The sequence below is a fragment of the Schistocerca gregaria genome, chromosome 9 (assembly GCF_023897955.1).
Source record: "Schistocerca gregaria isolate iqSchGreg1 chromosome 9, iqSchGreg1.2, whole genome shotgun sequence".
NCBI classification, from domain to species: Eukaryota; Metazoa; Arthropoda; class Insecta; order Orthoptera; family Acrididae; genus Schistocerca; species Schistocerca gregaria.
Window position 1 is genome coordinate 185,218,731 of NC_064928.1, and position 25,359 is coordinate 185,244,089.

The window sequence follows — 25,359 nt, forward strand, 5'->3', positions numbered from 1 at the left end:
CTGTTTATTGTTATGCCCCTTTCCCCATAATGTTCCAGTACTGAACCTTGTGTGTCCCAAAAAGCTGTAAGCATCAGTTTTCCTGTGGACGGTTGGGTCTTCAATTTTTTCTTGCACGGTGAATTTTGATGTTTCCATTCCATACTCTGCCATTTACTCTCCAGCTCACAATGATGGATCCATGTTTTGTCACCAGTAATGATCCTGCCTAATAAGTTGTCCCCTTCGTTACCATAGCAATCCAAATGTTTTTTGCAGATGTCAACCGTGTCTGTTTATGCAACTGTGTGAGTTGTTTTGAGACCCATCTTGCACAAACTTTATGAGACCCAAGTCTTTTGTGGACGGTTTCATAGGCAGAACCGTGACTAATTTGCAGACGATGTGCCACTTTGTCAACAGTTAATCATCTGTCTAAGAAAATCATTTCACATGAACACTCAATGGTTTCTTCATTTGTGGCAGTAAATAGTCGTCCGGCTCCTTCATTGTGTGTAACACTTGTATGACCATTTCGAAATTTTTCAATCCATTCACAGACAGTCCTTTGTGGCAAAACACTGTTCCCATACTGTACTGAAAGTCTTCGATGAATTTCAGCCCTTTATACGCCTTCTGACCACAAAAAATGGATCATTGAATGCTGCCCTTCTATGGTGCAAATAGACAGCAGAGCAGCCATGATTAATGGCACACCAGTAACAACAAAACTAACCTAGCATCTTGAAAATTGCAAAGATATAACACCAAATAAACAAAGCACAAGTAATCAATGTAAAACAACAGTACTACCAAAATAAATAAAAATATAACTAAATTGTGGATAATAATTGACTTACCCTGTAATAGGTCACTGGGTCACAAAGACTGTTTTGGTGCAAATCTCAATCCCCCCGAAACCACCCACTCCTGCAATGCACAGTGCTTTTTAACCGCTTCAGGGGAGCTGCTACCCCTTTGTATTTTTATGTATGCAAGAGGCTGCTAATAAATTTGGTCCTCAACTTGCTAGTACTGTCAAGAAATTATAAGAAGAGTACAATAATTCTGTCATTAGTTTCTCTAAGCCAGAAAAACTAACAAAAGAGATTTCTGTAAAGCTCTTGGAGACAATGTTAAAGTCTTAAGTTGCTAACAATAAATTCCTTCTACTGGTGGATTCACGGTGTGGCCAAGCAGATTTGCCATTGCACAATAAGGCACGAGATGGTGGAGTAACATGTACTATGAAGATCACTCTAACTAGATGACTCCTCTTTTCAACCCTGAGATATAGATTTCCATCAGCAAGTCAAAAATCTAATTAAAAAGACTAAAACGTGCTCCTGAATTGCTACAAAAATGGTGAGAATTATCGTCAAGAGAAGATGCAATGATTTGGTATGCTCAGTATGCATCAGAATTCAGAGGTGAGATCTTCATTTAAAAACCTAAATTAAGTATGCTCTTCACTGAAGCATATTTCAGAAAAATATCCTTATTAAAAAATGTATTCAAAAAATGCTTTCATAAAATGTGCATGGTGTGAACAATATTTGTTTAAAACGTTTCTTTGGCGATCATCATCCCAGAAAAAGTAATGCAAGTTCTATGAACTGCACTGTTTACAATATTATGAAAGGAATAATTGCCACTCGTGATATAGCAGAGCTGCCGAGTCGCAGATAGGCACAGCAAAAAGACAGTCAAAAACTGAGCTTTCGGCTAACGAGGCCTTTGTTGAAAATTGACAAAACACACACACTGTGGTCCAGTGAGGGTGATTCCCCCCCCCCCCCCCTCTCTCTCTCTCTCTCTCTCTCTCTCTCTCTCTCTCTCTCTCTGTGTGTGTGTGTGTGTGTGTGTGTGTGTGTGTGTGTGTGTGTGTGTTTTGTCTATTTTCAACAAAGGCCTTGTTTGATTGAGAGCTCACTCTTTGACAGTCTTTTTGCTGTACTTACCTGCAACTCAGCAACTCTGCTATATCACAAGCAGCCACTATCATTTTCAAGATACTATTACATTCCATTGTTTAACTGAACTGTTTCGTAATTAATAGTTTCACAATGGAAAGGATGGGAGTTCTGTGCTACAGCCAATCCAGGTTTGATATGCTAAGAACTTGAAAGGGTCATCTGCCTGCTTCTACTTACACAGTTGGAGACAAATCAGTGATCCCTGTCCTGTGCCATCCCCTTATGAGATGTTTACATTCTCCAGTAAAAAGTATTCAGACATCTCTATGAAATTCATAATTGAGCACCAGATGTCAGGAGAGGTGGACCCATCACTATAGAAGGAGCCGGAGACTACTGTGTTGTCAGTATAGAAGCAATAACAGCAGAATGGGTCAAGCAGGAGAGTTCAGTGACTCTGCATGTGGGCTAGTCATTACATGTCACCTGACTAACAAGTCCATCAAGCTTATTTCAAAGCTTTTACACTGAGGTGACAAACATCGCGGGATAGTGATATACACATATACAGATGGCAGTAGAATGGCATACATGAGGTATGAAACGGCAGTGCAGTGGCGGACCTGTCACTTGTACTCAGGTGATTCATGTGGAAAGATTCCCAAGTGATTACAGTCGCATAATGAGAATTAACAGACTCTGAAAGCGGAACGGTAGTTGGACCTATAGCACGGGACATCCCATTTTGGAAACCGTTAAGGAATTCAATATTCGCTGATCTACTGAGTCAAAAGTGTGCCGAGAATAACTGATCTCGGGAATTACCTCCCACCACGGACAACGCAGTGGCTGACGGCATTCGCTTAACGATAGAGAGCAGCAGAGTTTGCATACAGTTGTCAGTGATAACAGACTCACAATATAGCACAAGATAACTGCAGAAATCAATGTGGGATGTATAACCAATGTATCTGTTAGGACAATGTGGTGATATTTGGCATTTGTGGGCTATGGCAGCAGATGATCGACATGAGTGCCTCTGCTAACAACACATCGTCACCTGCAGTGCCTCTCCTGGGCTTGTGACCACATCAGTTAGACCCTAGACGAGTGGAAAATTGTGGTCAGGTAAAATGAGTCCCAATTTCAGTTGGGAAGAGCTGATGATTGGGTTCTAGTGTGGCCCAGACCCCACAAAGCCATGGAATCAAATTGTTAATAAGGCACTGTGCAAGCTGGGTCCTCTGGTCCAACTGAATTGTGATCAATGGCTGGAAATGATTATGTTCAACTATTTGGAGACCATTTGCAGTCATTCATGCATTCATGTTCCAAAACAACCACGTCATGTCGCTGGGCCAAAACTATTTGCAATTGGTCTGAAGAAAGTGCTAGAGCATTTGAGCGAAAGATTTGGCCACCAAGACTGCCCGATATGCATCCCATCGGGCATATATGGGACATAACCCAGGGGGCGGTTCATGCAAAATGTCCTGCACCAGCAATGCTTTCGCAACTGTGGTCGGCAACAGAGGCAGCAAGGCTCAACATTTCTGCAGGGGATTTCAAATTACTAGCTGAGTTCAAGTCATGCTGTGTTGCTGCACTACACTGGACAAAAGGAGGTCCAACATGATATTTGGAGGTACCCCCATGACTTTTGTCACCTCAGTATAAAGCTGCCCAACTTGACTGTTGGTGATGTGATAGTAAAGAGGAAATGCAGAGGAATGACCACAACTAAACTCGAGACCAGAGAAAACTCACATATTGATGGGTAGGGACCGCCAAGAACTGTGCTGGGCACCTGTAGAAATAGTGCACAAAATCAGGAGGACAGAGGGAGGAACAACTCTCGAGTTCGTACCTGAGGTTGGGGAAGCTGGCGAGTATCTCCTGGAAGCTGGGCCACATGTCGGCCAGGTCGTCGTAGACGGCACTGTTGTCCACGTCCAGCACCGGCACCACCGTGATGAAGCGGTCCTGGCAGTACCGGTCCAGTGACACCATGTTGCTGTGAACAAAAAATTTCCCTTCTAATTGTCAGCACTTCAGCTGTATTTGAAACCATTAAACTCTGTGACAGATTTCAGATCTGTGACCACAGAAACTGGAAGCCACAGGTCTCATGTTTCAAAAAACAAATGGGAGTGCTGTAACTTCAGCATGTAGATTCACTAATAAAGAGGGCGAATGTACAGGGTGACTGGAAAGAACATGAAATTTTGGAATGGTGATTGATGGACATGTACAGTTGCTTTACACATATTTATTTATGTCTGTCTATGTATAGTACAAATAAATCTAAAAACAAAGATGATGTAACTTACCAAACCAAAGCGTTGGTATGTCGATAGACACACAAACAAGCACAAAAACACACACAAAATTCAAGCTTTCGCAACCAACTGTTGCTTCATCGGGAAAGAGGGAAGGAGATGGAAGGAGAGGGAAAGAAGAAAGGATGTGGGTTTTAAGGGAGAGGGTAAGGAGTCAATCCAATCCCAGGAGCGGAAAGACGTACCTTAGGGGGGAAAAAAAGGACAGGTATACACTCACGCACACACACACACATATCCATCTGCACATACATGTGGTATATGTTATTTTCCAATCTGTTCATAAATACTTGTGCCATAATGTTTTGATCTCTAAGTTAATTCCTTTCATTTGAAAACAAAAATATCATTCAAAGATGATAGAAATCAGTCAGAAGCCACAGAAGATCCTATCAAATTCACTTTTTTTAAAGCTGTATAAAACCAAAAATTTTAGCACCTATGGTATTGCAAACTGATACTTCAGTTTTTACACATGGTTATCAGTAAAAATGAAGAGTACTTGTTATAACTGAAACCAAAAGAATGCTGAAAAATACCAGTTATTCAGAACTGGTATAAGTTCTAACTGATCAGTTTTTCACATCCATACAATGTGTTAACCTATTTAGCAAATCAAACGAAGGCAAAGCTGTGAACTTTAGGTTGGAAGATTTTTCAACATCCTTCCTATAGTCTGGACTCAGCTCTAAGTGACTTTCATCCTTCCCCCAAGATAATGGCCCGAGTGACTACTCAGCACTTCATGAGTGATGATGAGCTCAGTCATATCGTCAACAATTGGTTGAAGTACCACACGGCATCACTCTTTCACAAAGGGATAAACAAACTAGTGTCACACTACAACAAATGTTTGAACTCGGGTGGCAATTATGCGGAGAAGTAATATCAACATGTAAGTACAGATTGCTGATTACCTAATTTTTTTTCTTTTTTAACAACGATCTAATAATTCAGAATAGCCCCATACAACAGCTCAACTCTGCACAGTCTCCGGTCGCAGTGGCACTGCTCTACTGCATTCCACAACTTTTTGAGATGGTTGGTTTCCTGAAGAAGACAATAATGGTTATTGAGGAAATCTAGGAATTTCTAAAGAAATGACACCAGAAGAGCTTCCTGAAGGTTGTTTTGAACACTACAATGTTTTACTACACACAGTCCTCCTGAAGGTAGTATCCTGAAGTCTTCCTCCAACCAAAGAACTGGTTGGTTTGTGGGGGTTAAAGGGACCAGACTGCTACGGTCATCAATCCTTTTTTCCAAATACTAAAAACACCCTCAGAGAATAAAAACGAACAACAGAAGATCTGCCGCAACGAGCAAGAGTATGCAGGGACTCCTGTATAGCCAACACCAGACGAGAACGAGGGAAACACTGGTTGAGAGCTCGTAAACTGCTCAGGGAATCGCTACAGATAACAAAGGACTCACCTGAGCAGGAGCGGATATACTCTAGGGCACGAAAGATGGCGACCAGCTCAGCAGTGTAAACACTGCAGCCAGCCGGCAACGAACGTTGTTCAGAATGGTCCCCTAGAGTTAGTGCATAACCGACACGACCAGCAACCATCGAACTGTCGGTATAGAAAACGCCAGAGCCCTGATACGTGGCCAGGATGGAATAAAAGCGGCGTCGGAAGGCCACCGGAGGGACTGAGTCCTTCGGGCCCTGTGCCAAGTCGAGCCGAAGGCAAAGGCGAGGCACACACCATGGGGGTGTACGCAGAGGGGCCCGGAAAGGAGGTGGTACAGGAAAACACCCAAGCCTGTAGAGAAGCTGTTTGACGCGTACGGCAATCGGACAACCCGACCGGGCCCGACGTTCTGGCCGACAGACGACTGACTGTGGGAACAGGACACGAAAATTTGGATGCCCGAGCAAGCTAAAACATGGGCAGAATAAGCAGCCAGTAATTGTTGGCGTCTTAACTGCAGTGGAGGGACACCTGCCTCCACAAGTATGCTGTCCACAGGGCTGGTTCGGAAGACACCAGTGGCAAGGCGTATCCCGCTGTGGAGGATTGGGTCCAACAGCCGCAATGCAGATGGGGATGCTGAGCCATAAGCCAGACTCCCATAGTCCAGATGGGACTGGATTAACGCCTGGTAAAGCCGTAGGAGAGTAGATCGGTCGGCGCCCAACCTGGTGTGACTCAGGCATCGCAGAGCATTTAGATGCCGCCAACACGCCTGTTTAAGTTGCCGAATATGAGGCAGCGAAGTCAAACGGGCATAAAAAACCAACCCCAAAAACCTATGTGACTCCACCACTGTAAGAACCTCGCCGTCAAGATAAAGCCGCGGCTCCAGGTGAACAGTGCGTCACCGGCAGAAATGCATAACGCAGGTCTTGGCTGCCGAAAACTGAAAACCATGCACTACAGCCTAAGACTGTGCTTTGCGGATTGCGCCCCGTAGCTGACGTTCAGCAGCTGCAATGCCAATAGAGCTGTAGTAAAGGCAGAAGTCGTCAGCATACAGGGAATCGGAGACAGAATTTCCCTCGGCCGCAGCGAGCCCGTTAATGGCTATTAAAAACAGACAGACACTTAGAACAGAACCCTGTGGCACACCGTTCTCCTGGACTTGGGAGGAACTATAAGAGGCCGCGACGTGCACGCGGAAGGTACGATACGACAGAAAATTGCAGATATAGATCGGCAGAGGGCCCCGAAGGCCCCATCCATGAAGTAGAAAGGATGTGATGACACCATGTCGTATCATACGCCTTCCGCATGTCGAAAAAGACAGTGACCAGATGCTCACGGCGGGCAAAGGCAGTACGGATGGCCGACTCCAGGCTCACCAGATTGTCAGCGGAGGAGCGGCCTTTACGGAATCCACCCTGAGACGAAGGCAGAAGGCCCCGAGACTCCAGTACCCAATTCAAGCGCCGGCTCACCATCCGTTCAAGCAACTTGCGAAGAACGTTCGTGAGGCTAATGGGATGGTAGCTGTCCACCTCCAAAGGGTTCTTCCCTGGTTTCAGAATGGGGACAACAAGACTTTCCCGCCATTGCGACGGAAACTCACCCTCGACCCAAATGCGGTTGTAAAGGTCGAGGAGACGTCGCTGGCAGTCCACTGAAAGGTGTTTCAGCATCTGAGAGTGGATGCAATCTGGGCTAGGAGCGGTATCAGGACAAGCGGCGAGGGCACTGCGGAATTCCCACTCACTGAATGGAACATTGTACAATTCAGGATGGTGGGTGCGAAAAGAAAGACTCCGACGTTCTATCCGCTCTTTAATGGAGCGGAAGCCCAAGGGGTAGTTGGCAGAAGCGGAATTCAGAGCAAAGTGCTCTGCCAAGCGGTTTGCAATGACGTCGGAGTCAGTACAAACTGCTCCATTCAGTGAGAGCGCAGGAACACTGACAGGGGTCCGATAGCCATATAGGCGGCGAATCTTGGCCCAGACATGCGATGGAGTGACATGGAGGCCAATGGTGGACACATACCGCTCCCAGCACTCCTGCTTGTGTTGGCGGATAATGCGGCGGGCTCGCGCACGCAGCTGTTTGAAGGCGATAAGGTGTTTGATTGAGGGATGTCACTTGTAATGCTGGAGCGCCCGCCGGCGAGCTTTAATCGCTTCAGTGATCTCAGGCGACCACCAAGGCACAGTCCGCCGCCGAGAGGACCCAGAAGAACGGGGAATGGCAGATTCGGCGGCAGTAACGATGCCGGTGGTGACCGATTGAACCACTGCATCAATGTCATCGTTAGAGAGAGGCTCAATAGCGGCAGTGGAGGAGAACAAGTCCCAGTCAGCCTGATTCAAAGCCCATCTGCTAGGGCGCCCAGAAGACTGACGCTGTGGTAGTGACAGAAAGATCGGAAAGTGGTCACTACCACTAAGGTCGTCATGCACTCTCCATTGGACAGACGGTAAGAGGCTAGGGCTACAGATCGAAAGGTCAATGGCGGAGTATGTGCCATGCGCCACACTGAAGTGTGTGAAGGCACCATCATTTAAAATCTAGAGACCGAGCTGCGCCAATAAATGCTCAACGATGGCGCCTCGACCTGTTGCCACCGACCCACCCCACAGATGGTTATGGGCGTTAAAGTTGCCCAGTAACAAGAAAGGTGACGGCAATTGGGCTATCAGAGTAGCCAGGACATGCTGCGCGTCATCACCATCCGGTGGAAGGTAAAGACTGCAGACGGTAACAGCCTGTGGCGTCCACACCCGAACAGCGACAGCCTCTAAAGGTGTTTGGAGAGGTACAGACTTGCTGTGAAGAGAGTTCAGGACATATATGCAGACGCCACCAGACACCCTTTCATAAGCTGCCCGGTTCTTATAATAACCCCGGTAGCCACGGAGGGCGGGGGTTCGCATTGCCGGAACCCAAGTTTCCTGCAGAGCAATGCAGAAGAAAGGGTGAAGGCTGATAAGTTGGCGGAGCTCAGCTAGATGGTGGAAGAAACTGCTGCAGTTCCACTGGAGGATGGTGTTGTCCATGGCTGAGAAAGACGTGACGGGACTGGGAAGGGAGATTACGCCGCTGGGTCACCTGCTGCCTCCGATTTAGCACCTGTGATAGTGCTTTCCATGGCGTCTGATGGACCGGCGAGATCAAGACCTTCCGCGGACACCAGAATCTCCACCGCATCCTCAGATGCAGAGCTGGAAGGTTGCGGTGGGATGGCTGCCACCGCGAGTTCCTTGGGCTGAGAGCTCTTCTTGGATTTCTCACGCCGTTCCTTGGGTCGCACCGGCTGCAAGGGCTTCACCGATTCAGTCTCCGGGACGGAGGAGGATCGTGCAGCCCTCCGACCAGCTGATCGCGGGCACTTACGCCACTGTCGGTCGTCAGCCTCCTCGCTGGCGGAAACCTGGGAAGGGAGGGACCCAAGGGACCCTTTGCGAGCGTGAGAAGCCGAAGAAGTTGGACACTTCTCCGGCTTAGAAGTGGGGACGGACGTCCCCGATGGGTGGGATGGTGTTGCTCCTGAGGTAGGTGGCGCAGGAGCAACCCGGTGGGTAGAGCCCCCCACTGGCGAGGGGGCAGGAGGAGTTGTACTACTCGTCGATTCGGCCACAATTGGAGAAACAGTCGGGGCTAGCACAGGTGTTGTAGGAGCAGCGTAGGAAGATGTCATTCTCACAGGATGGAATCGGTCGTATTTCCTTTTGGCCTCAGTATAGGTTAGACGGTCCAGGGTCTTACATTCCATGATTTTACGCTCTTTCTGGAAAATTCGGCAGTCTGGCGAGCAAGGTGAATGGTGCACCCCACAGTTGACACAGATGGGAGGCGGGGCACATTGAGTATTGGGATGTGACGGGCGTCCACAATCTCGACATGTGAGGCTGGAAGTGCAGCGAGAAGACATATGGCCGAACTTCCAGCACTTAAAGCACCGCATCGGGGGAGGGATATAGGGCTTAACGTCACATCGATAGACCATCATCTTGACCTTTTCTGGTAATGTATCCCCTTCGAAGGCCAAGATGAAGGCACCGGTAGCAGTCTGATTTTCCTTCGGACCCTGATGAACGCGCCGGACGAAATGTACACCTCGGCGCTCTAAATTGGCGCACAGCTCTTCATCAGACTGCAAAAGAAGATCCCTATGGTAAATAACTCCCTGGGCCATATTTAAACTCTTATAGGGTGTGATTGTAATGGCAACATCCCCCAACTTGTCACAAGTGAGTAACCGTCGTGACTGGGCAGAGGATGCCGTTTGTATCAGGACTGACCCAGAGCGCATTTTGGACAAGCCCTCCACCTCCCCAGACTTGTCCTCTAAATGCTCGACGAAGAACTGAGGCTTTGTGGAGAGAAAAGACTCCCCATCAGCCCTCGTAGAAACTAAGAAGTGGGGCGAATAACTGCTACTGCCATCCTGAGACTTAAGTTCCTCCCACGGTGTGGCCAGGGAGGGGAACGTTTTCGGATCATACTTCTGAGCATTAAACTGAGCCCGAGAACGTTTAGAGACTGCTGGCGGCTGGCCACCAGCGAGAGACGAGGGGATGTACCACGCTTCATTGCGGGTCATCCGCCCTGATGCCACCTACTCCGACCAAGGGCCCTCCCCACGGGCGCCACCCAGCCACGGCAAGAGCCACCTGGTAGGATGGCCGTTGCCGGGAGTCCCAATACCCCAGGAGGATAGGCATCTACTCCTTGGCATACATGGGGAGTTAACGGCGCAGGCATCAGTAGAGCGATCCCTGTGTTGTCAGGGGGCTACAACCAACAGGGTACATGGCGGCCCCACCACAATGGACTGGCTACCGTGCTGGATGTTAAGTAACATGTGGTCCATGGTCACCATCGGTGCAGAAAGAGGCACTGCACAGTGCAAGGTGTAATCTGCACGCAGAAATAGAGTCATGCCCAAGAGATGGAGAGCGGACAGGACTGCAGTTCAACGGTGTATAAGCTGGCGAAAGGTATGATCGCAAGATGGACACAATGCACCAAGTAAGGCGCCCTTCCCCAATCGGCTCGCTCTTCGGAAAATTTTGAGAGATGGAGGTCACACCCAACAGGGGACCATCATACAAGGCCGAAAAATTTGAGACTCCTTTTAGTCGCCTCTTACGACAGGCAGGAATACCGCGGGCCTATTCTAACCCCTGAACCTGCAGGGGGACAACCAAAGAACTGACTTACTAGGTAGTTATAGGTGAACCTACAGCTTTATGTGGCCTGCGAAATGTGTTACAACTTGGCATTTTTCACATTAAAAAACAGTGCCAAAGATGAAATGAATGAAAAGGAACAATAACAACAATCACCAATTGAACCTCAGACCTTTGATACTACAATTCAACTTGTTACCACTGAGCTTATTGGTAGATAAAGAAACTGCCGATTGACCTACGTCTGCTTACTGCACCAATGGGTGCAAATCCGCAGTTGTCATATCAATTAATGCAGAACAACCGTATCTGGTGGTTAAATAATCTTCCTCCTGTGAGTACTGGCATGCGTGTAACTGAATACAATATGTGTATTTTACTGCTACTTCAGACTCAAGAGCATTTTTGTAAGATATGTTCATCCATAACTGCTTGCTGTTGAGCTCCATATACTTACTGTCCACGTCACATAGACCCAAATTCCCTTTCACATTCTGCTGCGAAGTCACTATGAGAAACCCTGAAGTTTATTCACACTAATTACAAGATGTCTTCCACAACTCTTACAGGAACAATTGTTACCTGCACTCGTTACTTCCACCACTGACAATTTTCTTTACCTAATGCTACACATAAAAAAATTATTCCAAAATACAGTAATGTGGGAGTGTTACTAACAATGTTTTTATTATTTAGTTCTTTTCAATTCGCATTTGTGCAAAATGAACTCCGTCAATTTGTAGTGTCACTAGGTTGTGAACTCACCACTGCACCTAAATTTGATTTGGTCTGTAAAATTATCTGTGATTAACATTTTTATGTCGGTGATTTGCGATGTTGACATGTCCTGAGCAAATAGTTTTACAGCAATCTAACATCTACTGCTTTATATGACTGGACCTGTGGATACTGCAGCCTATTGTCACCAAGGCTACAGTGCCTCACGGCACAAGGCAGACAGATTGGCAGCATCACTTCCCGTGATTAGCGGCTGCTGAAGGCTGCATTTGCAGTCACCCTATCCCAAACAAAATCGTGAACTGACACACTTTTAGAATCTCAAAAAGGCAGCTGTGAGAACCTCTGCTCAGGGACAATTTCTAACATAAAATGAGTACTCTACCGTATTCTTCTCTACTTCCCATCCACCAATTGCCATTCAGTGACAGTTCCGTAATGTAATGCCTCAGACGATGTCTTATGGAATGGCTCAGGAAGTAAATCATACAGCAGACATCCTTTTGGCACGACCCAACTAGGAGGAGTGGGAACGATTTCGCTGAGTCCTCGCAGACATCGGTGAGGTTCAAATGACAGTAAGAGCTGTGAATTTATTTTTAACAGTGGCAAAACTACGGCAAACTTTTTGGTACCTGTTAAAATACTAGCTTCGGAAAATCTAACATTAGCGAACTACTCTGACTCTGGCCAAAATATCAAATGGTCCAATACCTCTGCTGCTGCCGCTAAGAAAACGAATGGCAACAGGCCACCGATACTGAGGGAGTGCTCCAGATGAGCATGCAAAAACTACGAGTGGGGCAATGCTGAGACTACTCAGCCTCTGTACCTTCACACCATAAAGAAACTGGAGGAAAAGAGCTTGTTTGGTTACACATGTTGTACACAATACTCGAAGCCGTGGATCTTGCGATATTCATAGTATAGGATTTTATGTTACAGAAATCATTTTTCTGGAAATATACTAATTCTTCACTTTATCATCACTGTTACACTGCAACAAACCATCCTGTGAATGAACAAACATTAAAACACCTTTAATTAAGATGTTAATTACAACTTTTGTTCATTTAAGACTTATATTTAAATGTCAAACAATGGAACTTCCAGGATGTTTTTATATTTAAATGTCAACTATATGAACCAATGATCACTATCAATATTATTTATTTCACATTTAAATCTAAAGAAGTGACAAAAAAGTAGAATATAAAATATACTTTGAAAAGTTTTCTAAATGTCACTTCGGTAATTGAGGTATCGCACTATCATCATTGGACCTGCGTGTATTGCAGCTCTTTGCGTATCTAAATGAAGAGTCATATGGCCCCATTCTATTGTGTGATGGGGTGAAAGGTGGATGTATCGAGTTCTTTGTTCATTTGCATTGTTATTACCAAATGTGCATATGCCAACTAGCCGCTAGTAAGAGAAGAATAAACTTAAGTTTAAAAATGCAGCTTGTATGTGAAACTATTTTTTTGTGATTAGCATCATACTAGAACGTAACATTAGCACATTTTTGAAGCCAATCAAGAATTAACATGCTCTTAGGCAAACCTAAGCCAACATACCACATGGAGATGATCATCTAGATTTGATCAGAAACAAGCTAAGTGATCTTTAATATGCAAATACAATTATTGTGGTCAACATTCTCATGTACTACTATGTTTTGCATGAATGTATTTAATAAGCAAACTTGCTGTAATGGATAATGTTGAAACGTCATTAATCTTCCTAGATGTCACCCATTAGTAGCAGATGAAATGACCACAGAACAAAGAAACATACTAAGAGTACCTATCTCAGCACTTACAGTACGTCCTGAATTCAACTGAAATATGTCTGACTGTTGTAGAACTGAAAATGCACAGATAATGTCACAATGGTGATGAAAAGTTTTAAGATATCTTTGAACCCACAAGCAAAACATACACATGTGCATATTGCAAGTATGCCTTCTAAGAACCAGAAGGTTGCTTTTCTCTGGCGATTATAAATATATTACCGATATGTTCTTGCGGTTTACTAGTAAAGCAAGTAAGAAACATTAGCTTCTACTGGTGTATCTCAATTGATACCTTATGTCAAAATTGCAATTTAATGTTCCTTAATGCCAGAAAACCTCAAACTTACTGGATTCAAGTATGTCTACTGATAAAACAACATGGAGTTGTCACAAGTCTGTGAAGCTGGTTCAGCATACACAGCAGCATTGTTTGTTTGTTTAGTTGTTTTCATATTTTCCCTAGAGTCTTCCTTTCTTTTACTTCAAATTTCATGTTAATAATTTTGTTTCTGAATTTCTCTCTTTCATATGCTTGTTTTAGATCTTCTTCCACTTCATGAATGCAGTTGGTTTCTTTGACTGAGCTGTTGACTACATCATAAAGCTCCTTTGTGAGTCCAGTGTTGTGCATTCTGTGTATGTGCCCAAAGAATGTTAATCGATGTTTTCTAATTATGTCTGTGAGTTTGTCTGAATATTTGCATATGTCTTTTGTTGACCTCTTCATGTATTTACCATCTCTACGAACTGAGCCAAAAAAATTTCAAAGGATTTTACATTCTATCTTTTATGCCTCTGTAATGCCTGATGCCCCAATTGTGGTCATTTCTGATGCATAAAGCTTCTGGTAGTACATCTGTATTGTAGTGCCCGAATTTCACCTGTCTTGAGAAACTTCTTTTATTGTAGTGCATCCATGTGAGTTTGTACACTTTCTCAAGTTTTTCTGTCCATTCTGTATTGGCTGCTTGTTTGACCCTCCTATTTGTTATTACTCTCCAAAGTACTTTAATTTTTCCACTCTGTTAACCAACCCGTATTTCGTGTGCACGACTTGTGTATTGTTGTTCTTCCTTTCCATATACTGTGTTTTCTCATATGATGTCATCTGTAACCCTGTTTTAACAGAGACTTCATGTAAATATTCCAGGCTTCTTGTGCTTTTTGTCTGTTATTACTGAGTATTGCCAAGTCATCTGCAAATGCCACACATTTTATGATTGTCTTGTTAGCACGTGTTCTTACTAACTGAATTCCTTTTACTTTTTCTTCCCACTGCTTATAATTTTGTCCAGGACTAGTTGAATAGAAGTGGTGAGAGACCACCTCCTTGTCTGACCCCTGTATGTATAGTTTATTTAACTACCATTAAATTATTACCTCACTTTTAGGGCTTCTCATAAGCAGTCAATTTCCAGAGAATTATTAACATCCCATTACTCGTAAGCACAGGTACAGTGAGTTTCATACACATTCTGAGAGGACATTTGAAACTCACTGAAACACACCTATTATTCTCAGCAATTTGCTATCACTGCCAATAAATACCTTCAAACAGAATATCACACTAAATCACAGTCACTCAGTCAGTCGGGAATGCACAATTTTCACAAAATTTTGTCTATAATGAGAACAAAGGTGGCTCTTCCTGTTGATATTGGGCACAAAATGAAACACGCTCGTGCAGTTTTTGTCTGGGTTCCTTTAACCTGAACACCAGATAAATAAAATTTAAAATTTCTCCACAAAACGAGAGAAACATCACCAGATGGCTTGTGTGGGACAAAAAAGAGAGAGAGAGAGGTGAGACAGTGCATACCTCCTGCTGTAGCAAAGCTGCCACTCACTGCTGGGGACCAGCCGGGTGTACAAGTGCAGGTAGTTCACTTTCATGGAAGACCACAGGTTAACCATGAGGAACAGTGAGTTCTGGAACAGACAAACATCTTCGTGACACAAAGAACAACAACTTCACATACATTACTTACCCTGTAGATATTGTACCACCACCTGAGTAAAGATATTCACAAATAAAAGTATGGTAAAACTTATTTTTACACTTTTCAGCAGACTAACCTAAAAAAAAAAACATAAAATGTAGGCAAGTGTAAATTATAAGAAAGCATAGGAAACAACAAGCAAAAATTAAATTTTGCCTGCTTAAAAATCTGAAGAATTAATTGTTTTGTTTCTTTCTAACAGCTATTAGTTCTACTTGTCTCTCCACACTACACACAACGTCAGTCACAAAGGCAGTTGGCAAATGCTGACATATGCAAACACGCACACGGATTTCCCCTTCATTCTGATCGTGTCCAATGGTGTAAACAAAATATGGAAAGGAAAGTCTTTTGTGTTTGTGTTCTACCGTGAGACTTATTATTGATAATCATTATAAAATTACAGCAAAAAAAGGAAACATAATATCAGTCAAAACACTACAGTTGGCAGTCTTCATAAACAGAGAACAATGGGTACGAAATCTACAGCTTCTTGTTCACAAGGTGGTCACTCACCTCAGGGATGCCCGGGGTGAGAGAAAGGGTGGAAACTGTCTTTATGTTGTGGACCATTTTGAGGAAGGAGGTTTACACATGACATCTAGTCGTACCAAGCTAAGACTTCATGCCTAGTACGGAAAAGCATATTTCACATTGAAGTAACGACTATTTGTGATGACGTTTGGTTTGTGGAGCGCGCAACAGCGTGGTCATCAGTGCCCGTACAAAGTCCCAATTTTTACATAGTCCAATTTACCCGATCCAATCTAGCCTCTGTCATGAATGATGAATATGATCATGAAATGATGAGGACAACACAAACACCCAGTCCCCGTGTAGAGAAAATGCGGACGACAACGATTTGTGAAAGCCCATTATAGAGACAACTGTCTTCAAAAGTGGTGTTTATTTGTGTAAATGACTGTAAAAATAAATTAAAGCTGCTGTAATACAATGTAGTGAGCAGAAAGATAGTTGCTACTACAGTCACTATCATCAGATTGTGCTTATCATGAAGGCAGTGCCTCTGCATATTTTTCTACCCTTCCAAATAATGCACCCTATAATACCGGCAACTGTGACCTAACACGCCAACAACAAAAATCTTGCTTACTGTGCTAATGCTTCGTTACACAAACAATAACATTGCATATAGTCTCCATTTTCTGATTTGTTCCAAGGCTGACTTTGAGCAGGAATACGAAGCACTTTTTGCTGAAATCTGTATAAAAAATCAATGTTAAAGGTCATGACAATGACAAGGAAAACTTAAAATGCAGTGAATGTTGTAAAACAGAACTGTTAATGACAGAAAACCATTGCACTGAGAGAATAGGACTTCTGTTGGGATAGACGAAAATGAATGTAAAAACCAGGAAAATGTATAACACAGGAATATAACAATGGGGTTTTACTGTAGTATAAAGTAGCCCCTGTTGCATCTACTGCGCACACCAAAGAAATGTATACAGAGCACTGTGTGACACCTTAGATACTTAGTTTCCACATTAGCTTTAGAAATTTGTTAACTGTTCTCAGTTCTCTTGAGAGGCACTGGAAAAATTCAGTTAGCTTAATTGAGCAACCTGGAGCTAGTATGAAAAATATATTCAATTTAATAAAAGAAAGAGGACCGTATTTTTTTACACATCACCAATAAAAATAAATCAAGACTGAGATTGCAGTTATAAACTAATGTACAAATTTGCTGGCTTTACCCACAATTGATTGAACTTGCTCATGAGAAGTAGTCTTAAGAGGAAGAAACATTATATACGCAAGGGTCAGGGTGGGTGAAAACAGCACTCTATAAAACATAATGCAACACAAATGATATGACAGCTTCAGCACCTGTGCATCAGTTGCTACGTAATCCTGTTCATAGAAGGCTTTCATTCGCGTGTTCACCATAGTTACCTGAGTATAAGATGAGGACCCCTTGAGAAGAATTTGTTCTTTATCATTTTCTGACCAATCAAGATCATAACGAGAAACATTCCACGTGGGAAAAATATATCTAAAAACAAAGATGGTGTGACTTACCAAACGAAAGCGCTGGCAGGTTGATAGATACACAAACAAACACAAACATACACACAAAATTCAAGCATTCGCAACCAACGGTTGCTTCATCAGGAAAGAGGTAAGGAGAGGGAAAGACGAAAGGATGTGGGTTTTAAGAGGGAGGGTAAGAAGTCATTCCAATCCCGGGAGCGGAAAGACTTAACTTAGGGACACACACACACACACACACACACACACACACACACACACACACACACACACACACACACAAGGCAAATGTCTGCTTGTGCCTGTGTGTGTGTGTGTGTGTGGGGGGGGGGGGGGGGGGGCGTGTGTGTATACCTGTCCTGTCCTTTTTTCCCCCTAAGATAAGTCTTTCCACTCCCGGGGTTGGAATGACTCCTTACCCTCTCCCTTAAAACCCACATCCTTTCGTCTTTCCCTCTCCTTCCCTCTTTCCTGATGAAGCAACCATTGGTTGCAAAAGCTTGAATTTTGTGTGTATGTTTGTGTGTCTATCAACCTGCCAGCACTTTCGTTTGGTAAGTCACAACTTCTTTATGACAAAATTGGCAAAACAAATTAATTAGCAAAAAACACCACCAAATTGGCAAAACAACACCAAATTTGTAAAAACACCGAATTTGGGGGAAGAAATAAACCAAATTTTGGTGAAAAACAATCTATCTGGCAAATATGGCAACAAATCTGGAAAAAAAACTGAATCTGGCAAAAAATGACACCAAATTTGCCAACAAATAACACTGAATTTGAGTATGTAGTAAAATGATTTTTTCCTGTGCCTACAGCATGACTAAATCTTTTGTATTTCGCAATTTATCCCATGTTTGTAGTATGTCTTTATCAATCAATATGGGGTTTTGAAATCGGATCACCCTGTCAAGCAAATGAAGGAGACTTCGGACATTCCCGAGAGTGGAAGCAGAGGTGAGACTCACGAGTGCGGGCACACGACCCTGCGGCGAGACGTCCAGCAGCACGCCGCGGTGCGCCACGGCGGGGCGGTCACGCACCAGCACCGGTGGCAGCTGCCCCTCAGGACCCGCGAGCCGCAGCAGCTGCACGAACGTGCCCAGAGCATAGTGCAGGCCCGCCAGCCCACCTGCCCACACCTGCACCTGTGCACAGAGCAGACACTCACAGTACCGTACCTTCCACACATACAGAGACACAAACATGGGGTGAACTTTAACTGTAAAGTTTTTCACAACAAAAGAACCATTCAATTTTATAAGGGTATATCCTACCCGTCATATATGTACAACCTCAGGACACTTCTTACAGTTATGTTTACAGGATGTATATGCACAAAAGAAAAAAAATACACTTTCACCTAGATGAAAATACACTCCCCCCCCCCTCCCCCACCTCCCCCAAATGCAAGTACACTATATTCCAGATGAAAGTACATTTTTGCTTGTTATGTGACAATATACTTTCCCCTTGGAGCTATGAAACTTATCAGTCCTTATAGTGGTGAAGGGCTGGTATAGAACTTCTTGCCACTTTAGGAAATAAAATAAAGTAAAAGAAATGCGTTTGGAAAGATCTTTGATGTGTGGCAACATTTATACAGCATATTTTTGCATTACACAGGTATACACACGAATTCCATGAAATACAGCACTGTAGTTTATGAAGCACCGAACTCAAGATTGCTTTCCGACAGTGTGATTAAGTAAGATCCTAAGTATACAGCTTAAATTGCAGCAGCTGAATATTTCTGACAAGCACAATTATAAATTTCAGTGCTTTCGAGCAAATATTTCTCGGGTTATCTGGCTGATGTTCCATCAAGCGATTCAATTTTCCCATAGAAAAGCCAGTTACAAGTGAAACTGCTAGAGAACTCATTTTGAAATTCTTTTTAAAGGATGATTATACTTTTTGCAAAGTTATTGCATAATTTGTAATCTATGAAGCAACTAATATAAACATGAAAAAGTAACCTTGAGGCTTTTTTACAATGGCAGAAAAATTTTAAATAATGCCGTAAATGGCTGGATTTCTGGGGCCAAAATTTTTCTATGTGGCCGGTCCTGTGGGTCCTCAGTGATAAGTTTTGAATGTGAGTACAATGGTCCATGATTCAAGAAATTTACCACACATTCTCAGAAGTAACATAATTCATCTTGCAAAAAACGAAATTTACTTTGAAAATAACACTTCTCAAATCACAATTTGCAATATTTTCCCATGTCCTGTTAGACATGTAGGCAGTTGTAATGTCACACTCATCGATTTCAGCTCGTTGTTACGAAGTATTGCACAATCTTTGTCATAAAGTCTTTGGCACATTTTGGTGTCAGCAGACACTTGTGTTTTATTGCTGTAAATGGTGCATTTGACTACTCTCGTCATTTGCTTTGGATGTAACGGCCGCTTTTGTCCCTCATCAAAAGCATGATGAACTTCTGATATGTATTGGAAACAAGACAGAAAATACTTCAATTTGCTTGCCTCAATGGGCTGTTGATCTTTGCACAGAATTGGAAGAGAGAATTTGAAGCCTTCAACGAATTATAGATGGCCTCTTCGCCTCAATGATACAGGATCCATTTCACTTTGGTATGAATTATTACAATCATTTTTTCAGGTCCCTGACATGAAAACTCTATCTTCACATTTCCAGTTCCCAACTTTTCATCAGAACATGTGTTATGATACCAACTGAAGTTGTCCTGCAAGTCTGAAATGTTGATAAAATCATGTGCGGGCACACGTTACACAATCACAGGTTTCTTCTTCTGACATTTTCCAGGACCTCTTCCCATTCCTTGGGCAAGAATATGTACTGACAATAATTCTGTACATATTTCTCAATGACATCAATATTTCAATCAGAAGGCAATGCCGTATGCTATACTTGGAGAAGTGTGTGTGTGTGTGTGTGTGTGTGTGTGTGTGTGTGTGTGTGTGTGTGTGTGAGTGAGAGAGAGAGAGAGAGAGAGAGAGAGAGAGTTAGTTTTGAACGCACAATAACTTCTGAGTTTCAACCATGCTGCAACAATGGTCCAGTTCTCAGTTTGGTGTCTACAGTTGTCAGATATGGTTATCAACTTCTCTCCATGATTGTCACGCAACTTCAGTAAACAGCTGCAAATTTATCATCTCAGAAAATCAGGTTTTCTACCAGCAAACAGCAGCAAGTTTTTGATAGTGGAACTCGCAGTCTTCAATAGGTGCTCCCCGAGATTGAATCCAGTGTGTAAAACATCCAGTATCTATGACTATGTGGGGCTACACACTTACTCACTGGCCTCCACAGATCCGAGCTATGTGCTACCTCCGAAGTATGTGTCAATTAGTAGCAGAACCCATAGTGTTTTCCAGCCGTAGCTGTTCTGACAGCTGTGCTGGTACTCCTTAATTGTTGTCAATTAATAATTTTGTCATCTAATGTTCTGTTCCACCTCCAAGCTGTACTGGACGTTCAATCATCTGATTGGGGTCATTTAAGTTTTCCTGTGGACTATACTGTACTATCACTCAGCCATGTCAGTGGTCCATCCGAAGCCTGCGCTGCCTAGGGGCACCTACCCGATTATTTTATGGCCAGTGGTATTCAAATTGTAGTTCATTAATGACCGTCCTCAGATACTTTATTTGCTGTCTAAGTACCACCGTCTGTGCACCCTGTGTTGGTTGTGCTGGGTTATTTGCTCTATCAGCATTTCCAAAGTTATTTCTCAAGGGGTTTGGCTGTTGCATTTTTAGGAGTTTGAGGGCCACATTCCATGCAAAACTAAACTGATAACCCACATCACAATTGATAAGATTCTGTGTTGCTTTTATTTCAACTGATTCATTAATAACGTTGTCCCAGTATCTGGGTCTCTGTACAATAATCTTGATACCGTTATAATTCATCAAACGATTTAGTTCCAAACAATGTTCCGTGATAGCTGACTTGGAAGCCTATTTGTGTCTGGTGTGCTGCTTGTGTCCTTATGCCTGATGTCAATAGTCCTGGCGGTCTGACTGATATACAACTTATCACATAGAAATAGTATTTGGTAAATATCTGGTTTCTGTAGACGCATATCATCATTTACACTCCCTAACAGATTCTTAATCTCAGACGGTGGGCGGAAAACTTCGATCTTATATTTGATAATTCTACTGGTTTTGGCAGATAATAGTTTGTTATATGGGAAGAAAACAACTTTCTTTGCTTTTTCTTTTATTTCTACAGACCCCTCTGATGGAGAAGGATGGTGCCGTGCCTTCTGAATATCTCTGGAAGAATATCTGTTTCTGTAGAAAACAGACTGCAGATGTTCTACATCCGTCATCAACGTGTCTGGATCTGATAAGAGTTCGTATCCAATGAGCCAGATTTTCAAGTACTCTGTTCTTTAGCACCACATGCTGGCAGCTATTGGCTTGCAGGTACAGATATGTGAGAGTCGGTGTTTGGTAAATAATATGGCCATACATGTTATCTGCCTTCCTCTGGACAAAAACATCTAAGAGCAGGAGTTGTCTGTTCTTCTCCATTTCCACTGTGAATTTTATGTTAGGGTGGTGTGAGTTTAGGTGTTAAATGAAAACAACGTGCTATTCCTGCTGTGGGGCTAAATAACAAAGGTGTCATCCACATTTTGGTCAATCTGGGGCCAATGTAAGTGCTTCATCTTCAAATCTCTCAATAAAGAGGTTTGCCACCACCAGTGAGAGCTGGCTGCCCACTACCAAACCTTCTGTTTGCTGTTATAATTGACCCCCATAAAGGAAGTAAACCAAATTAAAAATCGTCCAAACAAGTCCAGGGGAGCCCTGCCGAATTTTTCTCAAATCGACGGTAGTGATTCACTTGGTGGTACCCAAGTGAACAAGGAAACCATGTTGAAGCTCACAATAATGTCAAAACCGGTGATGTGTAGTTGTTTCAGACGGTGCAGGAAACCTTCAAAGTTGCAAATGTGTTGTGAACATTTGCCCACATATGACGAGAGCATCTTCTTCATTGATAACTATCAGAGCAGTTGTGCACCTTGGGCAGTCTACAAAGCCCTGATCTTTCTGTCCACCTTGTCGATGGAGTTGCTTTCTTTTGGTATGTGTGCTGGGTCATTCAGAAGTTGTCAAACTTTGTCGTATTGGTTTTAGTTCCGTAGAATGACGGTACAGTTCCCCTTATGTACTGGTAACACCACAATGCCATCACCTTGACTTGGAAGCCCGTTCAAGTCTTCTGTGATGCTGGTGCTCCTCATACCTGATTGTTGTTGTTTTTTGGGGAAGGAGACCAGACAGCGAGGCCAACAGTCTCATTGGATTAGGGAAGGATGGGGAAGGAAGTCGGCCGTGCCCTTTGAAAGGAACTATCCCGGCATTTGCCTGGAGCGATTTAGGGAAATCACGGAAAACCTAAATCAGGATGGCCGGACGCAGGATTGAACCGCCGTCCTCCCGAATGTGAGTCCAGTGTCTAACCACTGCGCCACCTCGCTCGGTCTCATACTTGATGCGATTGGTCATGGTGCTTTGGTTGATATGACATACCACTCTGACAAGGTATGTGTTAAAATACCCAGTTTCTTTAGTGCTAAAATACCCAGTTTCTGTAGGCCCAGATCATCCTTTACACTCCATAACGGAGCCTTAATCTTGATTGGTGAGTAGAAAATTCTAAAGAAGAATTCTGCTGACTTTGGCAGACATTAATCCGGTGGGAAAAAGCAACCTTCTTTCCTTATTTTTGTCCTCCTACTGACCCCTCTGGCAGGGAAGCAGGACACAGTGGCTTTTGAATATCTCTGGAAGAATATTTGTTTCTGTAGAACAGCACAACCCACATAGGGTCCACAGACAGTGAACCTTAATACAGCAAATCAGGTACCTGTGCAGTTTCCTGCTGTGATGTCAAGAAGTATTTGAAAGGATTAAAAAAAAAAAAACTTATGGGGCCTGAAGATGGCAAAATGAATTGCTGAAATTGGTTGCGTTCGAAATAAAACAAAAGTAACCTAAAGTATACAGCTGTTGGTAAAGTTATTGAATTGATGAGTATGTACCAGCCGATTTGGTCCCCTTGCCGTAATGGAGTGACAGAGAATTTAGATGTCACGTCCACAGAATTGCTATCTCTACACCTGTCTGTTGCCATGGCCTTAATGCGCACAGCAGTTTCAAAAGCTACAGCTAGAAAATACTATACACCTCAGACAGAGTGCCTAGCCCCATTTAGGTGTAAATAGTTGATTCGTTCCGGGTTGGATTCAGGCTCAGGGAGCACCTAATGAAGATTGCAAGTTATGTGATCAAAATACTATGCAAGTAAAATGCAGATTACTGTCAGTAAACCCAATATCCAAGACGGTAACACCTCACTGGAAAAGCATAAAGACCTACACCCGCAAATTTCATCTGCTCCTCTGCCGGCAGCTCCTTCATGTCACACACTGAAATATCCTTGTTTTTCTGAACTAAACTGGATTCTAACACTGTAACAAAAGAGTATCTTTTTGTAGGAAACACGGCTGGTTGAAAGTTTGTGGGTAGGTAGGGCTTGTTGCAAATCAAACACAATGGCAATAGTTTTATCTTTCTCTGACTCTTCTGTAGCAAGAGTAATAGCGTCATGTCCTGCTTTCACTTTGTGCTGGTGTAACTCAAGTTTATCATATAAGAATTTTAATAAATTTTCATCTTTCTCCTTTTCTGCCTTTTATATTTTTGTATTAAGACAATCACACAAGCTGAAAATGTGTGATTTAAGATTTGTAAATGATATGTTGTGCTCTCCTACAAAAGTCTGTCGATATTTATCGCTGGATAAAGGATTTCTGAGCTTGTGTACATTCTTCTTCATCTTTATCATAACAACTTTCTATTGTGTATTCCGTTCTCCTAAATCTCCTGTTTGGACTGTGAACTCTCTTGTAATGACTGGTATATGTTGGAGCCCTGTCTATAAAACTACTGGTAAGTTCAGCATCTGCACCTTAATTCTATCTTGGATGATGCTGATGTTTTCCCCCTCCCATTTACTGAGGGAGTTTTACAGCCTCTTCTTCTTCTTCCTCCTCCTCCTCCTCATTTATTATTATTATTATTATTATTAATATTTTTTTAGCTAAGTATTCCATATGACCCCTACTATTTTGGATTCAGTGAATATTCAAGATTGTAGTCTTACAAATTACAATGCATGATTGACTAGATGACACAAAGAGTACATCATAGTTGTACCTTGTCTTCATGGATACTCAGTTTTTATTTTTCTCTCCATTTTGGGTACTTGTATGCAAGCATGAACATAGGCATTCTGCAATTCATGGTTTCTCATATTCCAAAAACTTCTGAAAACTATACATTCTCTCTTCCTCATTGAATAATTGAAAACATCTTTTCCTGCAATTACAGTTACGACCAAGTTCACATATCTTACTCTAGTTTTTGAATGTAAGCTAAAGCTCTGTTGTAAACATCCAAATATTTCTGTTGTTTCATACTCCTCTTCCCTGACTCTGTACTCCTTTTATTAAAATAAGCAAGAAAAAGTTGTGCTTTAAAAAACCTGCATTGAAGCACATTTAGAATTAAAATCATCATTACAATTTTTTAACAAAGCTTATTCAAAAATATATTTGAAACTTCTTCCTTAGATAGAATATAGTAACTAACAATGAGAATAACAACTTTAAAAGTTAAGACACATACAGACACATGCATCAGGGACATTCAAGCACATAACATTCGATTTTAGATACTAAAACATGTTAACTACAGCACATATGTTGTCTGGATGCAAAAGCAAATTTGAGGTTAGTCACACTCCTTACCTCATTACCTTTGTTAACAGCACTGTTGTAACTTTCATTTTCTGTGTCTCGATAATCTGGGCCTTTATCAGTCATCAAACTCATAATCAGGGTTTAACAGCTGTTCTAACATTGCAGTTTTACATTCATCTTCCCCCCAAACTCAAACT

At 42.8% G+C, this 25,359-nt stretch overlaps 1 protein-coding gene across 2 annotated transcripts in view; it reads right to left on the reverse strand.

Moving 5' to 3' along the window:
* Positions 1-25,359, reverse strand: part of LOC126291775 (uncharacterized) — a 133,398-nt gene that overhangs the window by 62,738 nt on the left and 45,301 nt on the right. For both annotated transcript variants that reach the window (XM_049985464.1, XM_049985463.1), the window contains exons 10-12: positions 18,359-18,538; positions 15,194-15,303; positions 3,763-3,909 (exon numbers count right to left, since the gene is read on the reverse strand). In XM_049985464.1, coding sequence (XP_049841421.1) covers positions 3,763-3,909; positions 15,194-15,303; positions 18,359-18,538 — 437 coding nt within the window. The remainder of the gene's footprint in view (positions 1-3,762; positions 3,910-15,193; positions 15,304-18,358; positions 18,539-25,359) is intronic.